This window comes from Camelina sativa, chromosome 2, assembly GCF_000633955.1.
Source record: "Camelina sativa cultivar DH55 chromosome 2, Cs, whole genome shotgun sequence".
Lineage (NCBI taxonomy): Eukaryota > Viridiplantae > Streptophyta > Magnoliopsida > Brassicales > Brassicaceae > Camelina > Camelina sativa.
In genome coordinates, this window is record NC_025686.1 from 20,175,634 (window position 1) to 20,197,554 (window position 21,921).

A 21,921-nucleotide genomic window follows, 5' to 3' on the forward strand; every position below is an offset into this window, starting at 1 on the left:
TCTCGACTTCTCCGTCAATGTCGTCACCTTACGCTGGGCTGAGCTCGATTCTGGTCCTCTCAAGCTAGCTCTTATGCAATCTCCTAGGTTTTTATTTCTTTTTTTTCCCATTATCGTTCAATGCACACAAACTGTTTGATCATTTGCCTCAATGAAAACTTTCCTGAGTTGATTCGTCTAAAAGTTTAATTTCCTTCTTAAGAATGTTCAGTCTGATGAAGCTGCAACCTTTTGTTATGTTTCTTCAAGTCAATTCACTATTACTTGATTGCAAATGTAAATAATTTTTGTTGTGATCATTAGTGCAAGAGAAACTCATTTGTTATTGGCTTGATGAAGAACAAGTTTGATGCTTTTTAATTGTTGATCTCTGATACTTTCCTAAAGCTCTTGTTTTCATCACCCTGTTGGTCTGAACATTGAAAATGGCACATGGTACTTTCCTAAAGTACTTAACACTCTTCATCTCTTATGGGTTTGACTCTTTGTGATATATCTGTTGTTTGTTCTGCTCCTAGAGTCTTGTCTTGTGGTTCTCAAAGACTTTTCTTTTTTACGCAGCGATCATATTGCAGAGAAGGGATACTCATCGCTTCTATCTAGGGATATTAAAATGGGTAAACCCACCCCATTTAAACCCATCTCATTTAATCCCACCCCATTTAAATATAAACCCATTTAAACCCATATATATTTGAAACCCAATTAACCATACCCAATTAAACATATATGACCTCATTTAACCTATTGAACCCATATATAATTTTGGTGAAAATATATTATTATGTAATTTGGTGTCTTTGTAATTTTGGCGGGAAAAAATGTTTTTGTAAAAATATTTTTAATTATAAACAAACTCAGATTTTTCAGTTTTGGCGAGAAAATACGGTTTTGGCGGAAAAACACGGTTTTGGGAAAAAAACATTTTGATAAAAAAACAATTTTGTTTTTAGACAGAAAACATGTTTTTGCGGTTTTGGCGAGAAAACACGGTTTTCCCGCCAAAACCGCAAAACGTGTTTCCTGCCAAAACGTGTTTTCCCGCCAAAACCGCAAAAACATGTTTTCCCGCCAAAACCGCAAAACGTGTTTTTCCGCCAAAACCATAAAACGTGTTTTCCCGCCAAAACCGTAAAAACGTGTTTCCCGCCAAAACCACAAAACGTGTTTTCCCGCCAAAACCGCAAAAATGTGTTTTCCCGCCAAAACCACAAAACGTGTTTTCCCGCCAAAACCGCAAAAAAACGTGTTTTCCCGCCAAAACTGCAAAACGTGTTTCCTGCCAAAACGTGTTTTCCCGCCAAAACCGCAAAAACGTGTTTTCCTGCCAAAACTGCAAAAACGTGTTTTCCCGCCAAAACTGCAAAAACGTGTTTCCCGCCAAAACCGCAAAAACATGTTTTCCCGCTAAAACCGCAAAAATGTGTTTTTCCACCAAAACCGTGTTTTCTCGCCAAAACCGCAAAAACACGTTTTTGCAGTTTTGGCAGGAAAACACGTTTTTGCGGTTTTGGCGGGAAAACACGTTTTGACAGGAAACACGTTTTGCGGTTTTGGCGGAAAAACACGTTTTGCGGTTTTGGCGGGAAAACACGTTTTGTGGTTTTGGCGGGAAAACACATTTTTGCGGTTTTGGCGGGAAAACACGTTTTGTGGTTTTGGCGGGAAAACACGTTTTTGGCGGGAAAACACGTTTTTGCGGTTTGGCAGAAAAACGCATTTTTATGTATTTTGCGGAAAAACATAGTTTTAAAAAAAATATAATTTTTTGTTTTTGATGAGAAAATGTGATTTTACAATTTTGACAAAAAAAATATATTTATATGATAAATATATAATAAAAATATCAACATAAATGAGTTTAAATAGATACCCATTTATTTATGATAAAACCCATATAATTAATGGAACTAATTGGGGAAACTCATTTAATCCCATTTAATTTTTTCCCATAAATGGGTATAAATGGGCTCATTTTAGTTCAACATACCCATTTATTAAATGGGTTTGCTGACCCATATTAACATCCCTACTTCTATCATTCACGGTCACGGACATTAATACAACAGTGAACAAACTTATGGCCTTAGGAGCAGAATTAGATGGCACTATCAAGTATGAGATACATGGAAAGGTAACAAATTTAGTTTCTTTTGAAGATGTTTCAAGTTTCATTTGGGACTCGCTTTCTTACATGGAACATGGTGAAGTATATTTGCGATTGTTTTTTTTTTGTTTAACTAGGTTGCGGCCATGAGATGCCCCGATGGTTACATGTTAGGCCTTTATGAGGCTGCGTAGGCATATAATCGGATTTGAAGCCTGAAAGGAAGCCACTATTAGAGAAGTTGAAAAAGGTGAAACTTTGAGGCCCAAGAGACTAACCGCATGTCCCGCACTTAGTTTATAGGGCGCGACTAGGTAGTTTATTGAGTAGGAGATTGTACCATGAACAGGTAACCTTTACATGCTACTCAACTTTTTCGTTGTGGGGATATGTTTATATTGGTTCATGTTTAACTTGCTCTTCACATTGTTTCTCTAGGAAACTTTTCTTCTCAAGTCAATGTTCCTTTCATTGTATATAATAATATCCTGAAAGTGACGGATTCATTTCTTCTACACAATGCTTTGAAATTGACAAGATCCATTGAAGTGGACTTAATGGGAGTTTTTATTTAGTGCTTTTGTAGTTGTTGAAGGGTTGACAAATGTTGTTAGGTCAGCATTTTACAAAACTGCCCTCGAAGTTTGGAGCATTGCTACTTTAGCCCATGCCGCCATGGTTTTCTTTTCTCATTTGAATTTGTATGAAGTGGGTTGATTATTTCAAAGATCTTCTCTAGATTTATGATAAGTTTGGGGGACCATTATGTTTGTAGTTGGTTACAAACAAATAGAACAAAAATTACGCACCGAATCCTAAATGTTGGACATTACCAATGCACTTTCATGTTGAGCTTTAATTTACTTATTTAGATATTTTGTAACATTTTTTACCCTTCACAACATGCAATGCAAGAATCGAATCACCCTTGTCAAATATGACAAAATACTAGGTGATCAAATCGTGTACTTTTAGTAATACATCTTAACACCTTCTAAGGTATCTAGAGTCTAGTAGTAAGAGAGTCATTACGTGGCCTAGCTAGACTCTGATCAAAGTGATAAGTACTAGAGACTGCATCCATTAGTAGTCTGCATCCACTGATATGACTGGTTTTCGATCGAGAGTATATTTTATACATGTATTTGCTATCATGGAATGTGTTTCTAGACAGTCAATTATATTACTTAACGACTTCTATGGATAAGTTATACAAATCATTACAAATAAATGGTACTAGCTAGAAGATTCATATAAGATAAGTTATACAAATCCTAAATTATATTTTAGCCCAAACAGTCACAACTATTCAACGTTCAAACCAGTTTTAAGAATAGCAACTTCTGACCAAAAGTATGGTGTTACAAATTCACAATATAAAAACTTCATATAGTTCCTCTACTGTATAAAGTTGAGGGGCATGGTTTGTGAATACTTATGTTTTGGAGAATAGAAACTTAGTGACAATTATCTTAGAATAATTAAAGACGAAAAAATACTCAAAAAGATCTGTCAACTGTACCCAACTAAGCAATTATAATAATTGCACATTCTCAGGTGTTGCTTTTCATCACACTTTATATTGTCGTTTATAAGAGAGATTGTGTGATGTCACACACACCATCTCTCACATAGACATAGACATATAAATGTAAATTGTGTATTGCATATAGAATATGTGTATAAACCTCCTATAATATAATGAGACCTACATTCTTAATTCTCCTTCATCACCATATTGTCTCTTTTTAGTGTGCCAATGGGATTAAAGTCAAATGCCATAATCCACCAGAAATATTCTTTGTCTCATCATGTTTGTGAAATGGTGTATTCTTCTAATCCCTAAATTTGTAAGTATAAAACTATCTACAAAGCACATTTATTTAAATAATTTAGGGGTGTGATTGGATCTAATTACGATGCTCTACATACTCTTACTATACTATATAAGATAGAGTTTTTGAGTCGTGGAATTCAATCTATTAGCTACTCTAAAAAAGTATATTCCTATAATAAAAGGTACGTAGGTACGTAGTAGCAAAACCTAAAAACATATTTTTGTATATTAAAGATGAATTATAAATGGTATGCGTATTTTTACTTGTTTTTCATTAACCGTTTTTGTTAAGATTGGATTCAGGTTTTTAGCAGTCATTAATTATAGTTTTAAAAGATGTTAAGACGCTTCAGGCCTTTAGCTGACATATCGTAGAATAGCTGTCAAATTAGACATTTCACACACAATATCTAAGCATAGGTTGGAAATTCCATCATAACTAACCTAACACATGCGCTAGCTTCTTCAATCAAACCAAACCATTTAGTAATTAAGTTTCATACTCTATACATATATACAGTATGTATACATGTGTGTCAAGGTCACTTCTCATAGGACTATGCCACATGTCAAAACCCATAAATCCACACATCACACATGTAGAAAGAACAATGAGTAAAACAATAAAGATAAAAAAAACATATACACACGCAATATATAAAGTGGATTGGAAAAAGATTGTCACCTATATTTGGCATACAATTGTATGCTTTAAAATAGCATAATTTTGATACTTATTAATTAATATTAAAAATTGGTATCTTATTCTTAACTATGTCTACATATACATATAATTACTTCAATTAGTTAAAATTCTTTTTCTTCTTCTTATTTCTATTGGGTGGAGATGTGTGGCATCATTACAAGAATCTCAAACATATATTTAGTCATGCTCCATGGATTATTATAACCTAGATAAAAATGATAGTTTTTGATTATGTGAAGATTACGCTCAGTAACCCCGATTTAAAGAATGATTCTTTTTCACAAAAAATATTCAAATTTCAAGTTGTAAATTAGTACAATGGAAAATATATATGTGAAGGAAATGTAGATCAATGCATGATGATGATGTTGACACTCGTCAAACTTCGATCTTAATACGATTTTGCCCTCTAGAGGATACCCTATCATGAGGGTAGTTTAGTCATTAAAGGGTTTTTATTTCCAACCATGAAGAAGACATATCTAGGAACTTGTTGCAGTGAAAAGAGATCAAGACCCGAGGTGATGTTGTCGTTGAACACTGAGATCTCTTTCTCTCTCTCTCCATGTCGTCTAAATTTGATACTTTACAGCCCATCTTAGGGTTTTATTGTCAAAACCCTAATTATTCAAACACATGTAAAGCGACTGTTTTTGAGCATTTCATAAATCAACTTTTTGAATTGGTTTTCTTATATTCTGATTGTATGGATCAAAAGCTAGAGATCAATTTCTGAACTTACATTTGCGTTTAGAAATATTGTAATTAACAACTATTTACAAGTAAGTCACCTTTCATTGAGCGAAAGCTGTATACATAATACCTTACATGAAATGCAAAGAAGAAGAAAAAATACATTTGGTGATGAATTAGTGAAACCTTATCTACAAATATTGTTATTGCTTTTTGTAGTTAAACTTTATTTCATTAGATGCCAACTCATTACAAAGAGAAAGGTACTATAATCTTCATAGATTTGACTCGAAAATGTTCAGGGAGGTCCACGGCTGCATCCTGCAAAACAACACCAGAAGCACTCATATAAGTCGAGTGTCAGGTACTTACTTATATATCAACGTTGAACTTGATCATTAGTTACACACAAAAAATCAATGCTTGTATACATCTAGATGAAATGTGGTACTACATAGAAAAGTAAAAATAGGGAGCTCCCTTCAGTCCAAGCATAGAGAAGTGAAGACTCAATTTGTCTCTCGCATCATTAATTCATTTACCATGTGCGGGCATATTCATATGGTATTTGGATGAATGAGTCGAGAGTCAATTAAATCTCACATATTACTCCATGAGTGGACCGAAGAAAGCTCTCTTCCTCCACCAATTCAACATTTATAAACATGATAACAACTCTATTACTAGATGCATATATACAAGCACATAAGGAATATGAATACACTATATTATATAGCATATATAACAACACAAAATACAGTTAGTTAGATAGCCCATGTTTGGACTCATGATGCAAGGATGTTCCACTATGTGTGTGCTAGAATCAACTCTAATCTTCAAGATAACCCTAGATGACCATAGATTTCTTTGAGACACCATATGAATTAATATAAGAAAGAGTTTATGTGAAAAAAGTGAGAAGAAGAGAAGATCGAGAAGGAAGAGAAGGAAGAGAAGAGAGATGATGAGAGAATAAGAGATGTCTAAGGAAAATGGAGGAGTATTGGCTTTTTATAGCAAAAACAAAGGTGTACCATAAACCGGCAAAACCCACAATGTTATATGCATTTTTTGTTGTTGTTGCACTAACAATTCGAATATATATATGTTTACTAATAAGTGGGTGGTTATTATTTTCACCACGTTTTGTTTGATTCTTAGTTTTTTTTTTTTCATTTATAAAGATGTCAATTTTCTTACGTATTACTTAATTTATGAAATCTTTATGATCTCAATTGCTTAGTGTAACTAGAAGAGTTCTAAAAAACAAGAAAACAAAAAGACCCTAAAATTTGATAATCATGATAGATCATATTAGAAGACCTCATATCAAAATATATATTTTTACTATCAATTTTAAGATCCCAATTTTCAGAAATTCATTTGGTATATTGGTAAAATATGTACTTCAGAACTGTTTTCTGATACTATAATTCATAGGTTAGGAAAAAGTGTAAATCATGTCTAATATTTCACAAACCGGTGCTTAAATTTCAATTACCAATATAAAAAGTCTTTTTTGTTTTTGTTATTTCTTGCTATATATATATATATATATAGGTCCCAAAATTTGAGGCAAGTCTTGGTGTAGAAAAAACTTGTACCAACCGTAACACATCAAACAAACATGACTACTCCTTCAATATGCTGAATTTTTAAAACAAAATTTTCTTCTTTTATGTAATCAATTAAAATTTAGAAATTTGCTTTATGTTTCATTATAATTGTCTGCTTTACACTCGAGCGGCCGGACCTTGTTCCCGGGAAACTTGCTTTTTGATATAAAAAAAAAAGTACATAAGAATATTGTTTACAAAAAAATTGGAAAAATAAAAATAAAATAAAAGGGATCTTGATTTTGTCTACAAAGAACCTATTAGTACAGTTGTTATATATTAAAAAAAAAAAAAACCTATTAGTACAGGTGGATATTCTGCCTGATGCTTCTACGGTTGAGAAGACAAACAAAAAATCCATTATAAGGACAAAATTTTTTAATCTATAATAAATAGGTAATACAAGTAATTTATAACTTTTTTTTTCAAGTAATTTACTCTTTAATAAGTAATTTATAACTTATTAAAGAGTAAATTTTTGTTCAGTCCAAAGGATTAATTTATTTAATGCTTATTTGTGAGAACTTGTACAATAAATCATTAATAATTTTGTTTGTGAAATACACATGCGTCAACTTACTTGAAAAGATAATTGAAGTTAATAAGACATATTTTAATTTAATATCTTATCATAGTATACATAATATTGTCAAGTTTATGGCTGCCTAACCATTCCCACTCTAATACAGCGTTTCAACAAAATTTCCCATGTACTTTCAGCCTCTATCTATTTTCACTTATACGATTTATATTCTATCTAATTTCATCTACACTATATAAATCTACCCAATTAACCAAAATCAATAAGTTTCTCAATTGCATTAAAAATCGATAATTCACGTTTTAAAATTCAGATAATTCTGGACATTTGCAAACAAATCTAACATCAATAACAACTTAGGTAAAAGAATAACAATACTTACAACATCTTTCTCTCGATAATGCTTGATTCCGACCAACAATTCTTAGATTCCTGACTCCAATTACCATACCGACGACAAAGCAGAAGCATAAGACGAACAATTAGAAGAAGAATATGCATAATGTATAGAGAACGAAGCAAAAGCCAAATGAAAAGTTGGCGGGATCATCGATTTTTAAACGTAACTACAAATTTTAACTGATTTTGGTTAATTGGATAGATTTATATAGTCTGGATGAAATTGAGTAGTATATAAATCGTATAAGTAGAAATGAGTAGTGGCCGAAATTATAGGGAGAACCTAGTTGAAACGCTATATTACAGAGAGATTAGTACAGCCAGCCCTCAAGTTAATAGAAGGTTATACATTTAAATTAATAAATTATATTTTATAATATTCATAGTTTGAATTAAAAATAAAACCATATATAGTAACTTAAAAATCTTATAAAATATTTAAATCTGTACTTGTATTGCTTCTTATGAAGCTCAAAGATTCAAGATAAGCACCTACAAAATCTTGGTCACACATAGCCTTTCTTTCATAGCCTTTTCTCTATTATTAGGCTCATGTTATGTGTAATATATGTATACATAAATTAAAGCAATAAAAATATATATCTACCGATGCATATAATATGACTATATACTTATGTAAAGAGAGAATATCGATGACATAAAGTAGCATTATGTAAATGACCAACTTGCGAAGATGCATCTTTATCTTAATTAATTATAGTAATATTTTAGCATATAAACTTGTACTTTGATGTTCCAAATTGAGCAGTCGTTTGTCTAGAACATGCAGCTTCGTAAACAATAAAGTTTAGTTAAATTTTCTGCATCTGTCAAAGTTCGAGTTGAGCTAAGTATAATTTTCGCAGCGTATCATATTTTCAATTGGATTGTTTTGGAAGAAAATTAAAATACACAATCTGTAGACTTTAGTTGTTAAACAAACGTATCACATATTCACACACATGAATCGATCAACTAAACAAATGCACATCAGATTTGTTTGTTCTTTCCAACATGTTAAAACTGGAAAAAAAAAAAATATTATTTGGCGATAGATACTTATTGCTTTTTCTGATATAAAACATTAGAGAGAAAGGAAAAAAACCACAAAATTGTTTTCATAAGAAAAATCATAAAAAGGAAAACCAATAACATCGTACGATCGATGGTGTTTTCAGAAAATAAACCATATCATAAAACCATAACATACACCACATAAATAATTAAATAAAAGTATTTTTCACATATTAATATTTTTCCTGATCGATTAGCTTTATGAAAAGAAGTTATACGAATCTATATTATATAGGTTAAAATGACATCTTATGTACATTGAACTTCAACAAGTACAAAAACATTGAATCGTGTCCCGTAAAGTGTAAGTTTTATGGAAGTGGTAACATGGTTATCATCATCTAATGTCTCTCCCTCCAACTAATTACAGAATTTAACTAATAGTTAAATATACTATAAAATAATCGTAAAAGAGTCGATATATATTCATATTAAAAGTGGAAAAATGCATCTGATAATAACTAGGGGGATGACGAATTTGATGTAATATTTATCTATAGAATTATGATACAATTTGGTTCGTTCCTGCAGCTAAATCAACCATATGCCACCACACATCTCCATCTAGAACCTTTATTTGAAAACAGAATAGATTCAAAACTATAAACACTATGAATTTTTTTGAGATTGGAAGAGTTATATCATAAATGATTGGAGATCCGGTAATATGACATCAATAGAATAAATTCCATTTAGCATAATTAAAGTTTTCTTTAATTATATTGCTATTATTAACCAAATGTCGGCAATGAAAATACTATATTTACCAAATGATCATTTCGGCACAATTGAACGAATTAATTATGGAATAAATTCTTAGATTCAAGAAAGAGTTTATTAATTTTCAATAGGTAGGGAGACAATATGGGGACAGGCATCCAATAGAGATTTTCCCAAGCACTAATTACTTGGTGACTACAAATTGACAAATAACAAAACCAATATTGACAATATTTGACATGACTAAATGCATTTTCTATTTTTTTTTTTTGTTAATATATATCGATATAGCCCTATATGAGAAATATGTCAGTTATATTACTACTATGTAACCTAACGTAAACATATACCCTAGCTTTACTAGCAATCGTTAAAGTCACAAACGATCGAGCGAAAGAGAGAATCGAGTAAGGTAAGATTTAGTTCGTCCTTCCTTGTGTTACAATAATTGAGTAAGTTCAATGATTTTTTTTTTCTTTTTCCATGAGATTAATTGAGCAAGTTCGTAGAGAGGTCTCTCTTTTATTTTCTTCGAATCCATCATCATACGATGAATTTTTTTCGTATTTGAAATACATTTTTTTGTTGCTCGCTATTGTTTGTTGTCCAATCAAGTATACACCTTTGTGTTATTTCATTTGTCTAATCCATTACCACATGGGCCATATTTTTCCAGGAATCTTTTGTTCGTTTGTAATTATTGCGGCAAGAAAATAGTTCATTTACTGGAAAATGGTCTGATAAATGTGATGTGTCTCACACCAGATGATGAATATTTTACAATCAGAAGAAGTGAACCAGGCCGGTTACAAGAGAAAGAGAAGCTACCGCTTGTCAACAGACAATGTTGTTTGTTTGCAACTCCATAAGTCTTTTTTTTGTTGTTGTTGCTAAGAACTCCACAAATCTTCGGCGTTGCAAACTAATTGTATATCCAAGAAAGCAACGTTAGGAATGTCCTGACGGAATGGGTTGAAGAACATGCTTCATTGCTGACCTCCTTGGTCTCGTGTTTTGAAAATTACATCATTACATTTTTGAGTAGCATATATTTTGATTTTGTAGACGAGGTGGAAATTTGTGTTGTTTTACGGACAAACTTACATAACAAAATATTAATATGATTTATCTTATTAGACAAAAGTAAAAGTTGGATTTGTTTAACTACTTTCAGTCAGGGCCGGCTCAAGTTTTCCTTGGACCTTGTGCAAATTTTTTTTTTCTTTTCAATTTAAAGGTCTTATTTGTAGTTTTCAGAAATTTGGGGTGTTTTTTGTCAAAATATCAAATGTTGAGGGCCTCAAATCTTGTAATTTTTTTCAAAAATAATTTGACATGGTGCAAAAGCACCTCTTGCACCACCCCAGTGCCGGGCCTGCTTTCAGTCACGTACTTGATCACAAGATCAGTTAGCTTATTTATTAGCTTTCCTCGTACGATGGTTGTACTTTTGTTGGGTTTAACATGCTCTAAGCCAACAAAACATTTTGATATACATAGTGCGGCCTGATATGCGTATTATGGTAGTAAAACAATAATGGGCTCTTTTTAAAAAGCCCAATTCGTTTTTTTTGTCGACTTTTGGCGCCATTTCGACGGGAAAAGAATTTCGTCAGTTTTAGGAGTAAAAAGACTGCAGGATTGTTAAGACTTTGAGCCTTCAAAATTCATCAAATTCAAATTCGAAATATGAACCAAACCAGAACACAGAATCAAAAGAAACTCTCAGACATATCAACAACAGAGAGACTGAGATAGAGAGTCAGGGCATTGCATTTTTATTATAACATAACCAAATACGTTGAAACAATCTGTTTTCGTGTTGTATGCCTGAAGCATGAAACATTTTTCAAAAGATGATGAAATGATTAAACAAAAGCCCTACACAAACAATGAAAACACTGAATTCGGAATAAACACAAGACAGAAGAGTGAATGAGAGCGAATAATAACCTCAAGGACCATTGCACTAATGGCTCTTCCTTGCAAGCTTTGTCCATTCAGTGTGGTACGCACCAGGACGATCAGTTCTCTCATATGTATGAGCTCCAAAGAGATCTCTCTGCGCCTGAACCAAATTCGCAGGTAATCTAGCACGCCTGTAAGTGTCAAAGTACGCTAAACTTGCACACATCCCTGGTGTGCTTATCCCAGCAGAGATGGCCAAACCCACCACTCTCCTCCAGGCAGCTTGTCTCTGAACCATCTCTTTAGCAAAATCAGGATCAACCACTAAGCTTGCCAAACTCGAGTTTCTCTGGTAAGCTTTCTTGATCCTGTCCAAGAAAACCGCCCTGATAATACACCCGCCTTTCCAGATCCTAGCCATTTCACCCAAATTCAAGTCCCACCCTTTCTCTAAACTCTTAGCCCTAAGCAAATTCATCCCTTGAGCATAACTACAAATCTTTGAAGCATACAAAGCTTGCCTCACATCATCAATCAACCTCTTCTTATCAACTCCACGAGACGCAGAACCAATATCCTCCTTCAATCCAGCTTCTTCCAACACTTTAGCAGCATTCTCCCTCTCATCCTTCAATCCACTCAAGTACCTACAATCCAACGACGCAGCAATAGTAGGCGCCGCAACAGAAAGCTCAGCCGCCTGCTGAACCGTCCATTTACCCGTACCTTTCATACCAGTCTTATCTAAAATCTTGTCCACTAACTCTCCATCACCATAATCATCCTTAACCCTAAATATATCCGAAGTAATCTCAACCAAGAAACTCTCAAGCTCACCTCGATTCCACTCCGTAAAGATCTCCGCAAGCTCCTCATTACTCAACCCACCAACGTTCTTCAACACATCGTAAGCCTCCGAAATCAGCTGCATATCACCGTATTCAATCCCATTATGAACCATTTTCACAAAATTCCCAGATCCACCTTCTCCAATGTAAGTCACACAAGGACCATCCTCAACCTGAGCAGCAACTTTCTCAAGAATATCCTTAACATTGTTATAAGCAGTGAAGGATCCACCAGGCATAAGCGAAGGACCGTTACGAGCTCCTTCTTCACCACCAGATACTCCCATACCTAAATAAAGCAATCCTTTCTTCTCAGCTTCAACGATTCGTCGCTCCGTGTTCTGATACCACTCATTACCACCGTCGATGATGCAATCACCAGGCTCCATGTACTCGGAGAGTGCTGAGATAGTTTGGTCAACGGGAGCACCGGCTTTGACGAGGATGATGACGGATCTAGGTCGTTGGATCGAGAGAACGAAATCGCGAGGAGAGTATTGACCGGCGACTGGGAGCTTTCCTTCATCGGAGGCACGATCTAAGGTTTCGTCGACTTTGGAAGTGGTTCGATTGTAGACTGAGATCGGGAATCCTTTCTCGGCGATGTTTAAGGCGAGGTTTTGTCCCATGACTGCGAGACCGGCGAGACCGATGCGAGATAGTGCGACGGACTCCATTGTTGAGGATTGAGATAGAGAGAGGTTGGGGTTTTGACGGAGGTTGGTGGTGATGAGGGGAGAGAGAGAGAGTGGCGGAGATATTTATACGGTGAAAGTGACGGACTCGTCGATGGAGTCAAGAGACAAGCAAAAAGGCTCTACTGACTTAACCAACTGGTGAAGCGTTTTTTTTTTTTTTTTAATATCTCGTTTTGTTAGGTGAAGAAGACGCTGACAAAAACGACGACGTTTAATTTATTAATTTTGGAAACGTTCGGTTTTGATTAAACCGACTCGAATTGGTCCGATCAGAACCAAACTACGGAAAAATGCCAAAAAATAATAGCAGAGCCAGGTTTCGATCCTGGGACCTGTGGGTTATGGGCCCACCACGCTTCCGCTGCGCCACTCTGCTATTTTGATTATTGATCTTTTATTAAAATATATAAAAAAATTAAAACAAGAGAATATGGAAACACAATTCATATGCGTTTTGAGATAATCAATTTTTTTGGTTTGGGTTGTTGTTTGTTTGAGAAAATCTAATGAAAGAAGAAAACAATCACGGTGATGCGTAATGCGTTTGCGGCCAAACTAATGCATGTCAACTTAAAAATAATACTATAAGCAAGATTTTTTGCCGGCTTAACGACCGGCGTATCATTTTTTTTAATCATTATTTTGACTTTTTTCTGTTACAAAAGATTCTCCGTTTACAGATAGAGACAAAACTCTTTTCAACAATGGCCGAGACGATATATAGTTTTGGCTTCTCTGCTTAATGGGAAGCATAGAGCTCTTTGAAGACGATGACAACAAGAAGAAGAACCCTTTGCTCGACTCCTTGAGAAGAGGAAGATTTAGAGTTTCTTCTCTACCGGGGAAAGTCAACATAACCGGCTCTCGGGGCCCATTGCTTCTATCCTGAAAGCTTTCTACCAGGTTTGACCAAGCTTAGAGATTTGGGATAAAATTTGATTTCGATCTCTTTAGCCTTCAAAATACCTGTAGAAGTGATTGTTTTCCTACTGTGGAAACATTCTGAGTGCAACGTGCGAGAGATGATGGCTTGTTTCTTGCGAAAGAAACGGTTTATGAAAGGTAAACTCTCATGGAGGTCCAAGAAGAGAGATTCGTCTCCTAACCGTAACTGGGCACAAGAAGACGACGATATTGATGGCAAAATCGTATTCTTTGGAGGAAGTAACTATACCTTTGATTTGGATGATCTGTTAGCTGCGTCTGCAGAAATTTTGGGGAGAAGTGTTTGTGTTACAACCTATAAAGTAGCTGTGGAGGACACGGTCACAGTAGTAGTGAAGAGATTGGAGGAGGTGGTTGTGGGAAGAAGAGAGTTTGAGCAACAAATGGAGATCGTTGGTAGAATCAGGCATGATAATGTAGCTGAGCTTAAAGCTTACTACTATTCCAAAAACGACAAGCTCGCTGTCTACAGCTACTACAGTAAAGGAAACCTATTCGACATGCTGCACGGTAAGCTATCTCTGTTTTTTTTCCTTGGCCCTATATTCCTCTGGTCTGCCTCTGAACTCAACATTTGCAGGAGATAAAGGAGGGAACCGAGTACCTTTAGATTGGGAGTCTCGGTTAAGAATCGCCATAGGTGCAGCAAGAGGGTTGGCTATTATCCATGAAGCAGACGACGGGAGGTTTGTCCACGGGAACATCAAAACCTCCAATATCTTCATCGACTCGCAATGCAACGGCTGCATCTGTGATCTAGGCTTAACACCCATAATGAGATCTCTCCCTCAGACTAACTTACGTTCTTCGGGTTACCACGCACCTGAGATAACAGACACAAGGAAGTCCACACAGTTCTCAGATGTATACAGCTTCGGGGTGGTGTTACTAGAGCTCCTAACAGGGAAATCTCCAGCGAGTCCGCTATCACAAGACGACGACGAGGAAATCATGGACTTGGCGAGCTGGATAAGGTCGGTGGTGTGGGAAGAGTGGACAGGAGAAGTATTCGATACTGAGCTAATGAGGCAAATGGGTATACAAGAAGAAATGGTGGAGATGTTGCAAATAGGTTTGGCTTGTGTTGCATTGAAACCTCAAGATCGACCTCATATAACACATGTTGTACAAATGATACAAGACATTCCAACACTTTGATGATACAAAAAACTTCAATTCTTTTAAAGCATTTGTTTCGATCATTACTTATTTAAAATTCCCAGAGTCGATTTCACAAATATATCATAAGCTAAACAAACTGAGTCAATACAGAACCATAGAGTAGAGGAAGTATTCAGAAACTAACTAGCTACTGAATAAAAGAAGATTCTGCGAATCGAAGAACACGCGTAGATAGATATAATAAAGGCAAACCAGGAAATGATCGGATTCGATTCGGATTTGGATCAGACAGGGCTAAGGAGCTGGAAGAGATTAGGTTTGGGATCGGAGTTCATGCCGATGATGATGATGAGAGGGATGAAGCCATAGTGAGTCGCGACTTTGGCCTTCTTCAATGACCAATTGCTCCATTCCTTGACGAAATCAAACTTGGATTTGTCATCGGAAGACGAAGCTCCCTTTGATCCTTTCCCTTTTCCTTTGGTCTTCAACGAGATTGTAGACTCCATTGATTCTGATCCGATCTCACACGACGCTCCTTTCTCTCTCGGTTGCGGAGTTTTTTTTTCCCTTTTTGCTCGAAGCCAAAAACCCTAAAGGCTCGCTCTTCTTAAAGTTAGCTTTGGAGTCTCTGTATCAGGGAGAAGGTTCTATATTGACATTCTTTACCTTCAGAAGATTACATTTTTCTTGTCTACTAATTAATTACAAATTTGGCAGAGCTAGTAATTGGGTAAAGTAGTTTGTGTCTTAAGACAAATATAGTTTGAATTTATATATAATTTTCATGGTAATTTTTAAGTATATGATACTTTTACTGTGACTCCTACATTAAATCCATACAAGAAAGCTCATCAGCTTCAGGACAAGCTAATGTCTCCAACTTCTCCTTTTTCACCAAAGTGAAAGATATGAAAACTTGAAGCTACCTAATCAAGTTGAGACTCAATATGACAAAAGTAAATTTGTTTGTGTACCTCGCTCAGGGCACTACTGTCTTGACAACCAAATCATATACATAGGTAATAGTGAAGGCAGATCATGGTTTAACAACAAAGTTTTTCACACAAAAGAACATAAGAAAGTAATAAAAATAAGTTGCATTGTCGTCACAAGTTTAACACACCAAAGAGATTCATCTTCTTCTATCAGTCTTCGTCGTAAGAGAAGGTAATCTTTGTACCGCAGAATTCGAACTTCTTACGTGCCTTCTCTTTCTTCTTATGTTTCTTCAGAAGGCTTTCTCGTTCGCACCTGGAAAATCAAAAACCGTTATGATCTCTCTCCAAGCATACCAGAAACTTCAACCAATATATGCGCTCTTGTTATATATAAAAAAAAAAAAAAAAACTCATAAAACAAATAGTTAAATCCCTTACCAAAGCCTTTCTGCAAGGTTGTACCTAATTAACAAAAATAATAGAGTTAGCCCTACTGTAATGACATCAAAACTATAGAAAATAACAAATCTCCAAATGGAAAATTAGTTTACTTGGGTCGGAGAGGGTATGGAGCTAGCTCAGCCACGTCAAGATATATCTTATGATGGCACAAAGTTTCACCATTCTTTTTTTGCAGCGCCTACCAAGTATAAAAAGAATTAATCAGCAATCCTACTTCCAAATAAACTGCTTGTACAATTTTCATCATAAGTATACACTACTTTTCAGATGACTACTTGATACTTTTCATCATTACTATATACTACTACTCTTACCTTCTTTGCTTTGTCAGCTGAAGCAAACTCAACAAAGCCACAGCCCACATGCTCACCCGTGTGGTTTACAATAAGTCGAGCACGACAAACTTCTCCAATATCTTTGAAGAAATCGATGCTGTAAAAATGGAGGATAAGAAACCATTCACGAAAAACTTTCTCCAAGAAAGAAAGAGCAAATTTAAGGTGCTACTTACATATGTGATATTTTAGTTTCGTGAGAGAGATTGGCAACAAAGAGCGTCTTTTTATTTACAGCAACTTCCTGAATTTAACAGTCAGTGGTGTTAGCACAACTCCAAAAAGAAAATGACCAAACTTACATCACAACAAAACGTAGATTCATCCCCAGAATATGTCATCTTTTAAATTTGTGGCGACAGTTCTGACATATTTTGAAGATAATAAGAACAGGTACCTCAACAAAAGCGGGGGTTTCATCAAGTCCTTCAACTGCCTCATCTTCTATCAGAAGGCTTTCTCGTCGAAGGTAGTCTTCATACCTGAATTATCAAAAACCCTTTAAGTATACCAAAAACTTCACCCTATGTGCTCTTGATAACAAATTCAAGATGCAAATAGTTAAAATCCCTTACCAAACCTTGTGATCTATGCAATACCTAATCAACAAAAATAAATAGCGTTAGTCTTTTGTAATGGCATACAAACTCTAGCAAATAAGTTACAACCAGAGTTACATAAACAAATCTCCATAACATGGAAAATCAATTTACTTGGGTGGACGGTATAGAGCTATCTCGGCCGCTTCAAGAAAAATCTTGCATTTGTGCAAGTATTCACCGTTCTTCTTTTCCAGCGCCTACAATATCGAATATTTAATCAGTAATCGTACTTTCAAATAACTACTTTTTAAATGACTACTAAAATACTTTTCATTATTACTATAAACTGCTCTCACCTCTTTTGCTTCGTTAGCAGAAGCAAACTCAACAAAGCCACAGCCCATATGCTTGCCATTGTGGTTTACAATAAGTCGAACATGAACAACTTTTCCAACATCTTTAAAGAGATCGATGCTGTAAAAATAATAAAAGTGGAGGGTAAAATAATAGTCATGAAGAATTTGCTCCAAGAAGGAAAGAGGGAATTGAAGGTGCTACTTACATATGTGATATTTCAGTTTTGCGCGAGAGATGGGCAACAAAAAGCGTATTTTTTCTTAGGGCAACTGCCTGAATTTAACAGCCAAAGGTGTTAGCAATAATTTAACAGTTCTGTCATTAGAAGCTAAGCTTTTCTTCTGAGCCTGACATATGTTGAAGATAAGAAGAACAAGCACCTGTACAAAATCGGGAGTTTTCATCAAGTCTATCCACTGCCCCATCTTCTTCTACCAGAAAGCTTCCTCGTCGAAGGTAGTCTTCATAACTAAAATATCAAAAATCCTAGTGATATCTCCATGTAATGTATATCAAAACGTCACCTAATGTGCTCTTGATAACAAATTCAAGAAGCAAAGAGTTAAATCCCTTACCAAAGCTTCTCTGCAAGGTTGTACCTAGTTAACAAAAGTATTAGTGTTAGTCTTCTGTCATGGCATCAAAAGTCTTAACAATAAGTTATAACCAGTGTTACAGAAACAAGACCCCATAACATGGAAAATCAATTTACTTGGGTCGTGGAGGGTATGGAGCTGTCTTAGACACGTTAAGAAAAATCTTACGATCGTGTAAATATTCACCATTCTTCTTTTCCAGCGCCTACAGTTAAAATATTTAATCAGCTACCGCACTTTCAGATAACTAGTATATTTTTCATCACAAATATACACTACTTTTCAGATTACTTGTATCATTACTACAAAAACTACCTCACCTTCTTTGCTTCTTTAGCAGAAGCAAACTCAACAAATCCATAGCCGACATGCTTACCCTCGTGGTTTACAATAAGTCGAACACTAACAACTCCTCCAACATAATTGAAGAAATCGGAACTGTAAAAGTGGAGGACAAAATATCAGTCAATGAAAAACTTGCTCCGAGAACGAAAGTGGAAATTTACGGAGCTACTTACATATCTGATACTTTAGTTTGGGGAGAGAGATTGGCAACAAAGAGTAGTTCCTGAATTTAATAACAACAAAAATTAGCGTAATCTAAGGATTCATCCGCAGAATAAGTCATCTTTTAGACTTTGTGGCAACAATTATTATTAAATGCTGTGCGTTTCCTTTGAGATGTTTTGAAGATAAATAAGAACAGGTACCTCAACAAAATTGGGTGTCTCATCTTCCTCTTCTATCGGAAGGCTTTCTCGTCGAAGGTCTTCTTCATACCTGAAATATCAAAAAACTTTTGTGATCTCTACATGTATACAAAAAACTTGACTAAATGTGCTCTTAATGACAAACTCAACATGCAAATAGCTAAATCCCTTACCAAACCTTGTGATCTATGCAATACCTAATTCACAAAAACAAAAGCGTTAGTCTTCTGTAATCGTAATAAGTTACAACCAGTTTTACAGAAACAAATATCCATAACATTTACTTGGGTGGAAGGTATGTAGCTCCCTTATCAGCCACATCAAGAACAATCTTATTATCTTGCAAATATTCACCGTTCTTCTTTTCCAGCGCCTAGAGTATAAAAGATTGAGTCAGAAATCGTACTTACAAATAACTACTTGTATATATTTCATCATAAGTATAAACCACGTTTCAGATGACTATTTAAATAACTTTTGCATCATTACTGTGAAAACTACTCTCACCTTCTCTGCTTCGTCAGCAGAAGAGAACTCAACAAAGGCACAGCCCACAAGCTTAAAATTGTAGTCTACAACAAGTCGAACACAAACAACTTGTCCAACATTTTTAAAGAAATGGATGCTGTAAAAATGGACGATATAATATCAGTCCTGGAAAAACTTGCTCTGAAGAGGTAATAGGAAATTAAAAAAGAGTGTTGTTTACTTACATATTTGGTATTTTAGTTTCGCAAGGGAGATTGTCAACAAAGAGAGTCTTTTTTCCTACGGCAGCTTCCTGAATTGAACAGCCATGGGTGTTAAGCACAGGAGGAAAAGACTCAAATTGCTTGATGGGAACATAAACTTGTGCAATGTATGCAACAAACAGTACAATATTTTTCAAGGATTATACCTTCGCTGAGATCACATTAGCCTGATCAGACTTTGGCTCTAACAACTCAACCTGCTTGAGACTATCAGCAGATTCTTTGGTTGTGTCCTGTTTACATAAGTAAGGCATTAGAAAGACAGTACGTGCAAAGAAACAAGAGGAATCCGCAGAATCTTAGGTTAAACCTTGTTCTTGGATTTTTTCTTTTGTTTCTTGAGAGTGGGTTTGGTCCCCAAATCATCTTCCAGCTTTCGCTTACCTAACAACAAGAGCAGCCAAAAAAAGGCCTCTTGAGACAAAAGTGTGGGTATAAAACATACAAAGTGCTCAGAGAAACCAAAACAACAAACCCAAAAATTTAGCTTTGGCCATTGGAGAAGATGAAAACAAGCTTTAAGAGCGGTTTATGGTATATTTGTCCGGTAAGAGTTGAGAGAGAGCAGCAAGCAAGCAATCAATAATTTCAAATAACCCTAGTTACTTTTTTATTTATATAGAAAAAAAAAACAATAACGGACTCTGTTTTGGGCTGGGCTTTTTCTATTGGTACCTGTTAAAGATGCACATCGTGCTTCTTGTTCTTCCTCTTCTGGTTCCGTCTCTCTGCATTAGGTAACAATCACATGTTCGACATATCAATACAAAAAAAAATTACAAATGAAAACGTAAAATCGAAGTAGAATTAATAAGATTTAATTTTGTAATCGGCGTTAAAATCTGTGTATCTGATTCAGGAATCCCGATTAAAAACCCAAGCGACACGCACGATTCGATCAACCAAGGTCAAACAAAATTAAGGAGAAAGTTGGGGGGGGGGGGGGATTTAGAAGAAGGAGTGTCACTAACCGTGACGGAGGAATATAATAGAGAGACTCTTTCGATTACGGCTCTCATCTGAGAATTTTCACCGACGGCAAACGTCGAGACTGCGGAGAGGAGCAAAGGTGAGAGAGCTTGAGAGGAACCGATCGATATGCAATGGTGGAATAGAATAATGTTTCTTTCTTTTTTAATTGTTAAAAATTAAAAGTTATCATTAAATATAAACCAAATTAAACCGAGCCAAATTGATACATCGAAACTGGTTTTTCTTTTTATTTTTTATTTTTTTTAACACTTAAAACTTTATTGAGATTTAAATGTAATCAACAATGTAATCAACAAACTTTATAGGTTTGTGTTTTAAGATTCTAAACAATAATAATAATTTGTGTTTATGAATGTTTAATATCCAAAGTAAACAATAATAAAATAAAATAAAAATAATAGTAAGAGTAGAAATGACTCATATAGTCATGAAAGTACCATATTTCGTCATTAACCCATTCAACCATGTGTTGTATTTTCTCTGTAGGGCAAATTAGAATAAATATAGAGTTAGTAACATATATATTAATAAAACGAAATTATAATATACCTAGAATTTAGGGAGTAAGTACCATTCCATTTCCTAGTGAAGATTTTGGAAAACTTCTTTAAAAACAACATTGGTGGTCTTTGTTTGAGGTTTTCCCTCAGCATCTGTTATCAACATCTTCAATCCAGACTTTGATTTAACTCTTGACATTGCTACATATAACTGACCATGGGAGAAAACGGGTCTAGGCAAGTATATACCAACATTTTCCAGAGATTGACCTTGACTCTTATTGATAGTCATTGCAAAAGCAACTGACACTGGGAACTGTCTTCGGCGCATTTTGAAAGGCAACCTAGTATCTGATGGTGATATCAACATCCTAGGGATGAGAACTATCTTACCAACTCGCGTACCAGTTAAAATCCGAGCTTGCAAAACATGGTCCGCCATTTGGGTGATCTGCAGTCTTGTACCATTCATTAAACCACCATGCGGATCAATATTTCTCATTAACATAATCGGACAAC

General features: G+C 35.1%; 4 protein-coding genes and 1 non-coding gene across 5 annotated transcripts; 1 reads left to right on the top strand and 4 right to left on the bottom strand.

The window, feature by feature from the left end:
• LOC104730319 (6-phosphogluconate dehydrogenase, decarboxylating 2, chloroplastic) lies at positions 11,444-13,268 on the bottom strand. The gene has a single exon (XM_010449478.2). The coding sequence runs from the start codon at positions 13,124-13,126 to the stop codon at positions 11,663-11,665; it is 1,464 nt and encodes a 487-aa protein (XP_010447780.1). The 5' UTR covers positions 13,127-13,268; the 3' UTR covers positions 11,444-11,662.
• TRNAM-CAU lies at positions 13,452-13,523 on the bottom strand. Its single transcript has one exon. It is a non-coding gene; the product is annotated as a tRNA-Met (tRNA).
• On the top strand, positions 13,842-15,497 carry LOC104730327 (probably inactive receptor-like protein kinase At5g41680). Its single transcript, XM_010449490.2, has 2 exons — positions 13,842-14,602; positions 14,673-15,497. Exons 1-2 carry the CDS (start codon positions 14,170-14,172, stop codon positions 15,248-15,250), a joined length of 1,011 nt encoding a protein of 336 aa, XP_010447792.1. The 5' UTR covers positions 13,842-14,169; the 3' UTR covers positions 15,251-15,497.
• Positions 15,246-15,815, bottom strand: LOC109128915 (mitochondrial import receptor subunit TOM7-1-like). The gene has a single exon (XM_019236255.1). The coding sequence runs from the start codon at positions 15,721-15,723 to the stop codon at positions 15,499-15,501; it is 225 nt and encodes a 74-aa protein (XP_019091800.1). The 5' UTR covers positions 15,724-15,815; the 3' UTR covers positions 15,246-15,498.
• On the bottom strand, positions 16,127-21,844 carry LOC104754531 (polyadenylate-binding protein 4). Its single transcript, XM_010476746.2, has 24 exons — positions 21,582-21,844; positions 20,585-20,637; positions 20,220-20,293; positions 20,056-20,142; positions 19,871-19,938; positions 19,665-19,782; positions 19,442-19,530; positions 19,331-19,354; positions 19,158-19,227; positions 18,966-19,015; positions 18,768-18,885; positions 18,564-18,652; positions 18,427-18,450; positions 18,256-18,320; positions 18,057-18,129; positions 17,851-17,968; positions 17,666-17,751; positions 17,528-17,551; positions 17,350-17,434; positions 17,129-17,196; positions 16,932-17,049; positions 16,707-16,795; positions 16,594-16,617; positions 16,127-16,468 (listed from the first exon to the last, which is right to left on the bottom strand). Exons 1-24 carry the CDS (start codon positions 21,842-21,844, stop codon positions 16,363-16,365), a joined length of 1,983 nt encoding a protein of 660 aa, XP_010475048.1. The 3' UTR covers positions 16,127-16,362.

Coding starts and splice junctions, on each gene's coding strand:
- LOC104730319 (XM_010449478.2), bottom strand. CDS start 13,126: ATGGAGTCCGTCGCACTATCTCGCATCGGTCTCGCCGGTCTCGCAGTC.
- LOC104730327 (XM_010449490.2), top strand. CDS start 14,170: ATGATGGCTTGTTTCTTGCGAAAGAAACGGTTTATGAAAGGTAAACTC. Junction 14,603..14,672: donor CCTATTCGACATGCTGCACG/GTAAGCTATCTC, acceptor CAACATTTGCAG/GAGATAAAGGAGGGAACCGA.
- LOC109128915 (XM_019236255.1), bottom strand. CDS start 15,723: ATGGAGTCTACAATCTCGTTGAAGACCAAAGGAAAAGGGAAAGGATCA.
- LOC104754531 (XM_010476746.2), bottom strand. CDS start 21,844: ATGGCGGACCATGTTTTGCAAGCTCGGATTTTAACTGGTACGCGAGTT. Junction 20,294..20,584: donor ACGATGTGCATCTTTAACAG/GTACCAATAGAA, acceptor TCTTGTTGTTAG/GTAAGCGAAAGCTGGAAGAT. Junction 16,469..16,593: donor AACCTTGCAGAAAGGCTTTG/GTAAGGGATTTA, acceptor TTGATTTTCCAG/GTGCGAACGAGAAAGCCTTC.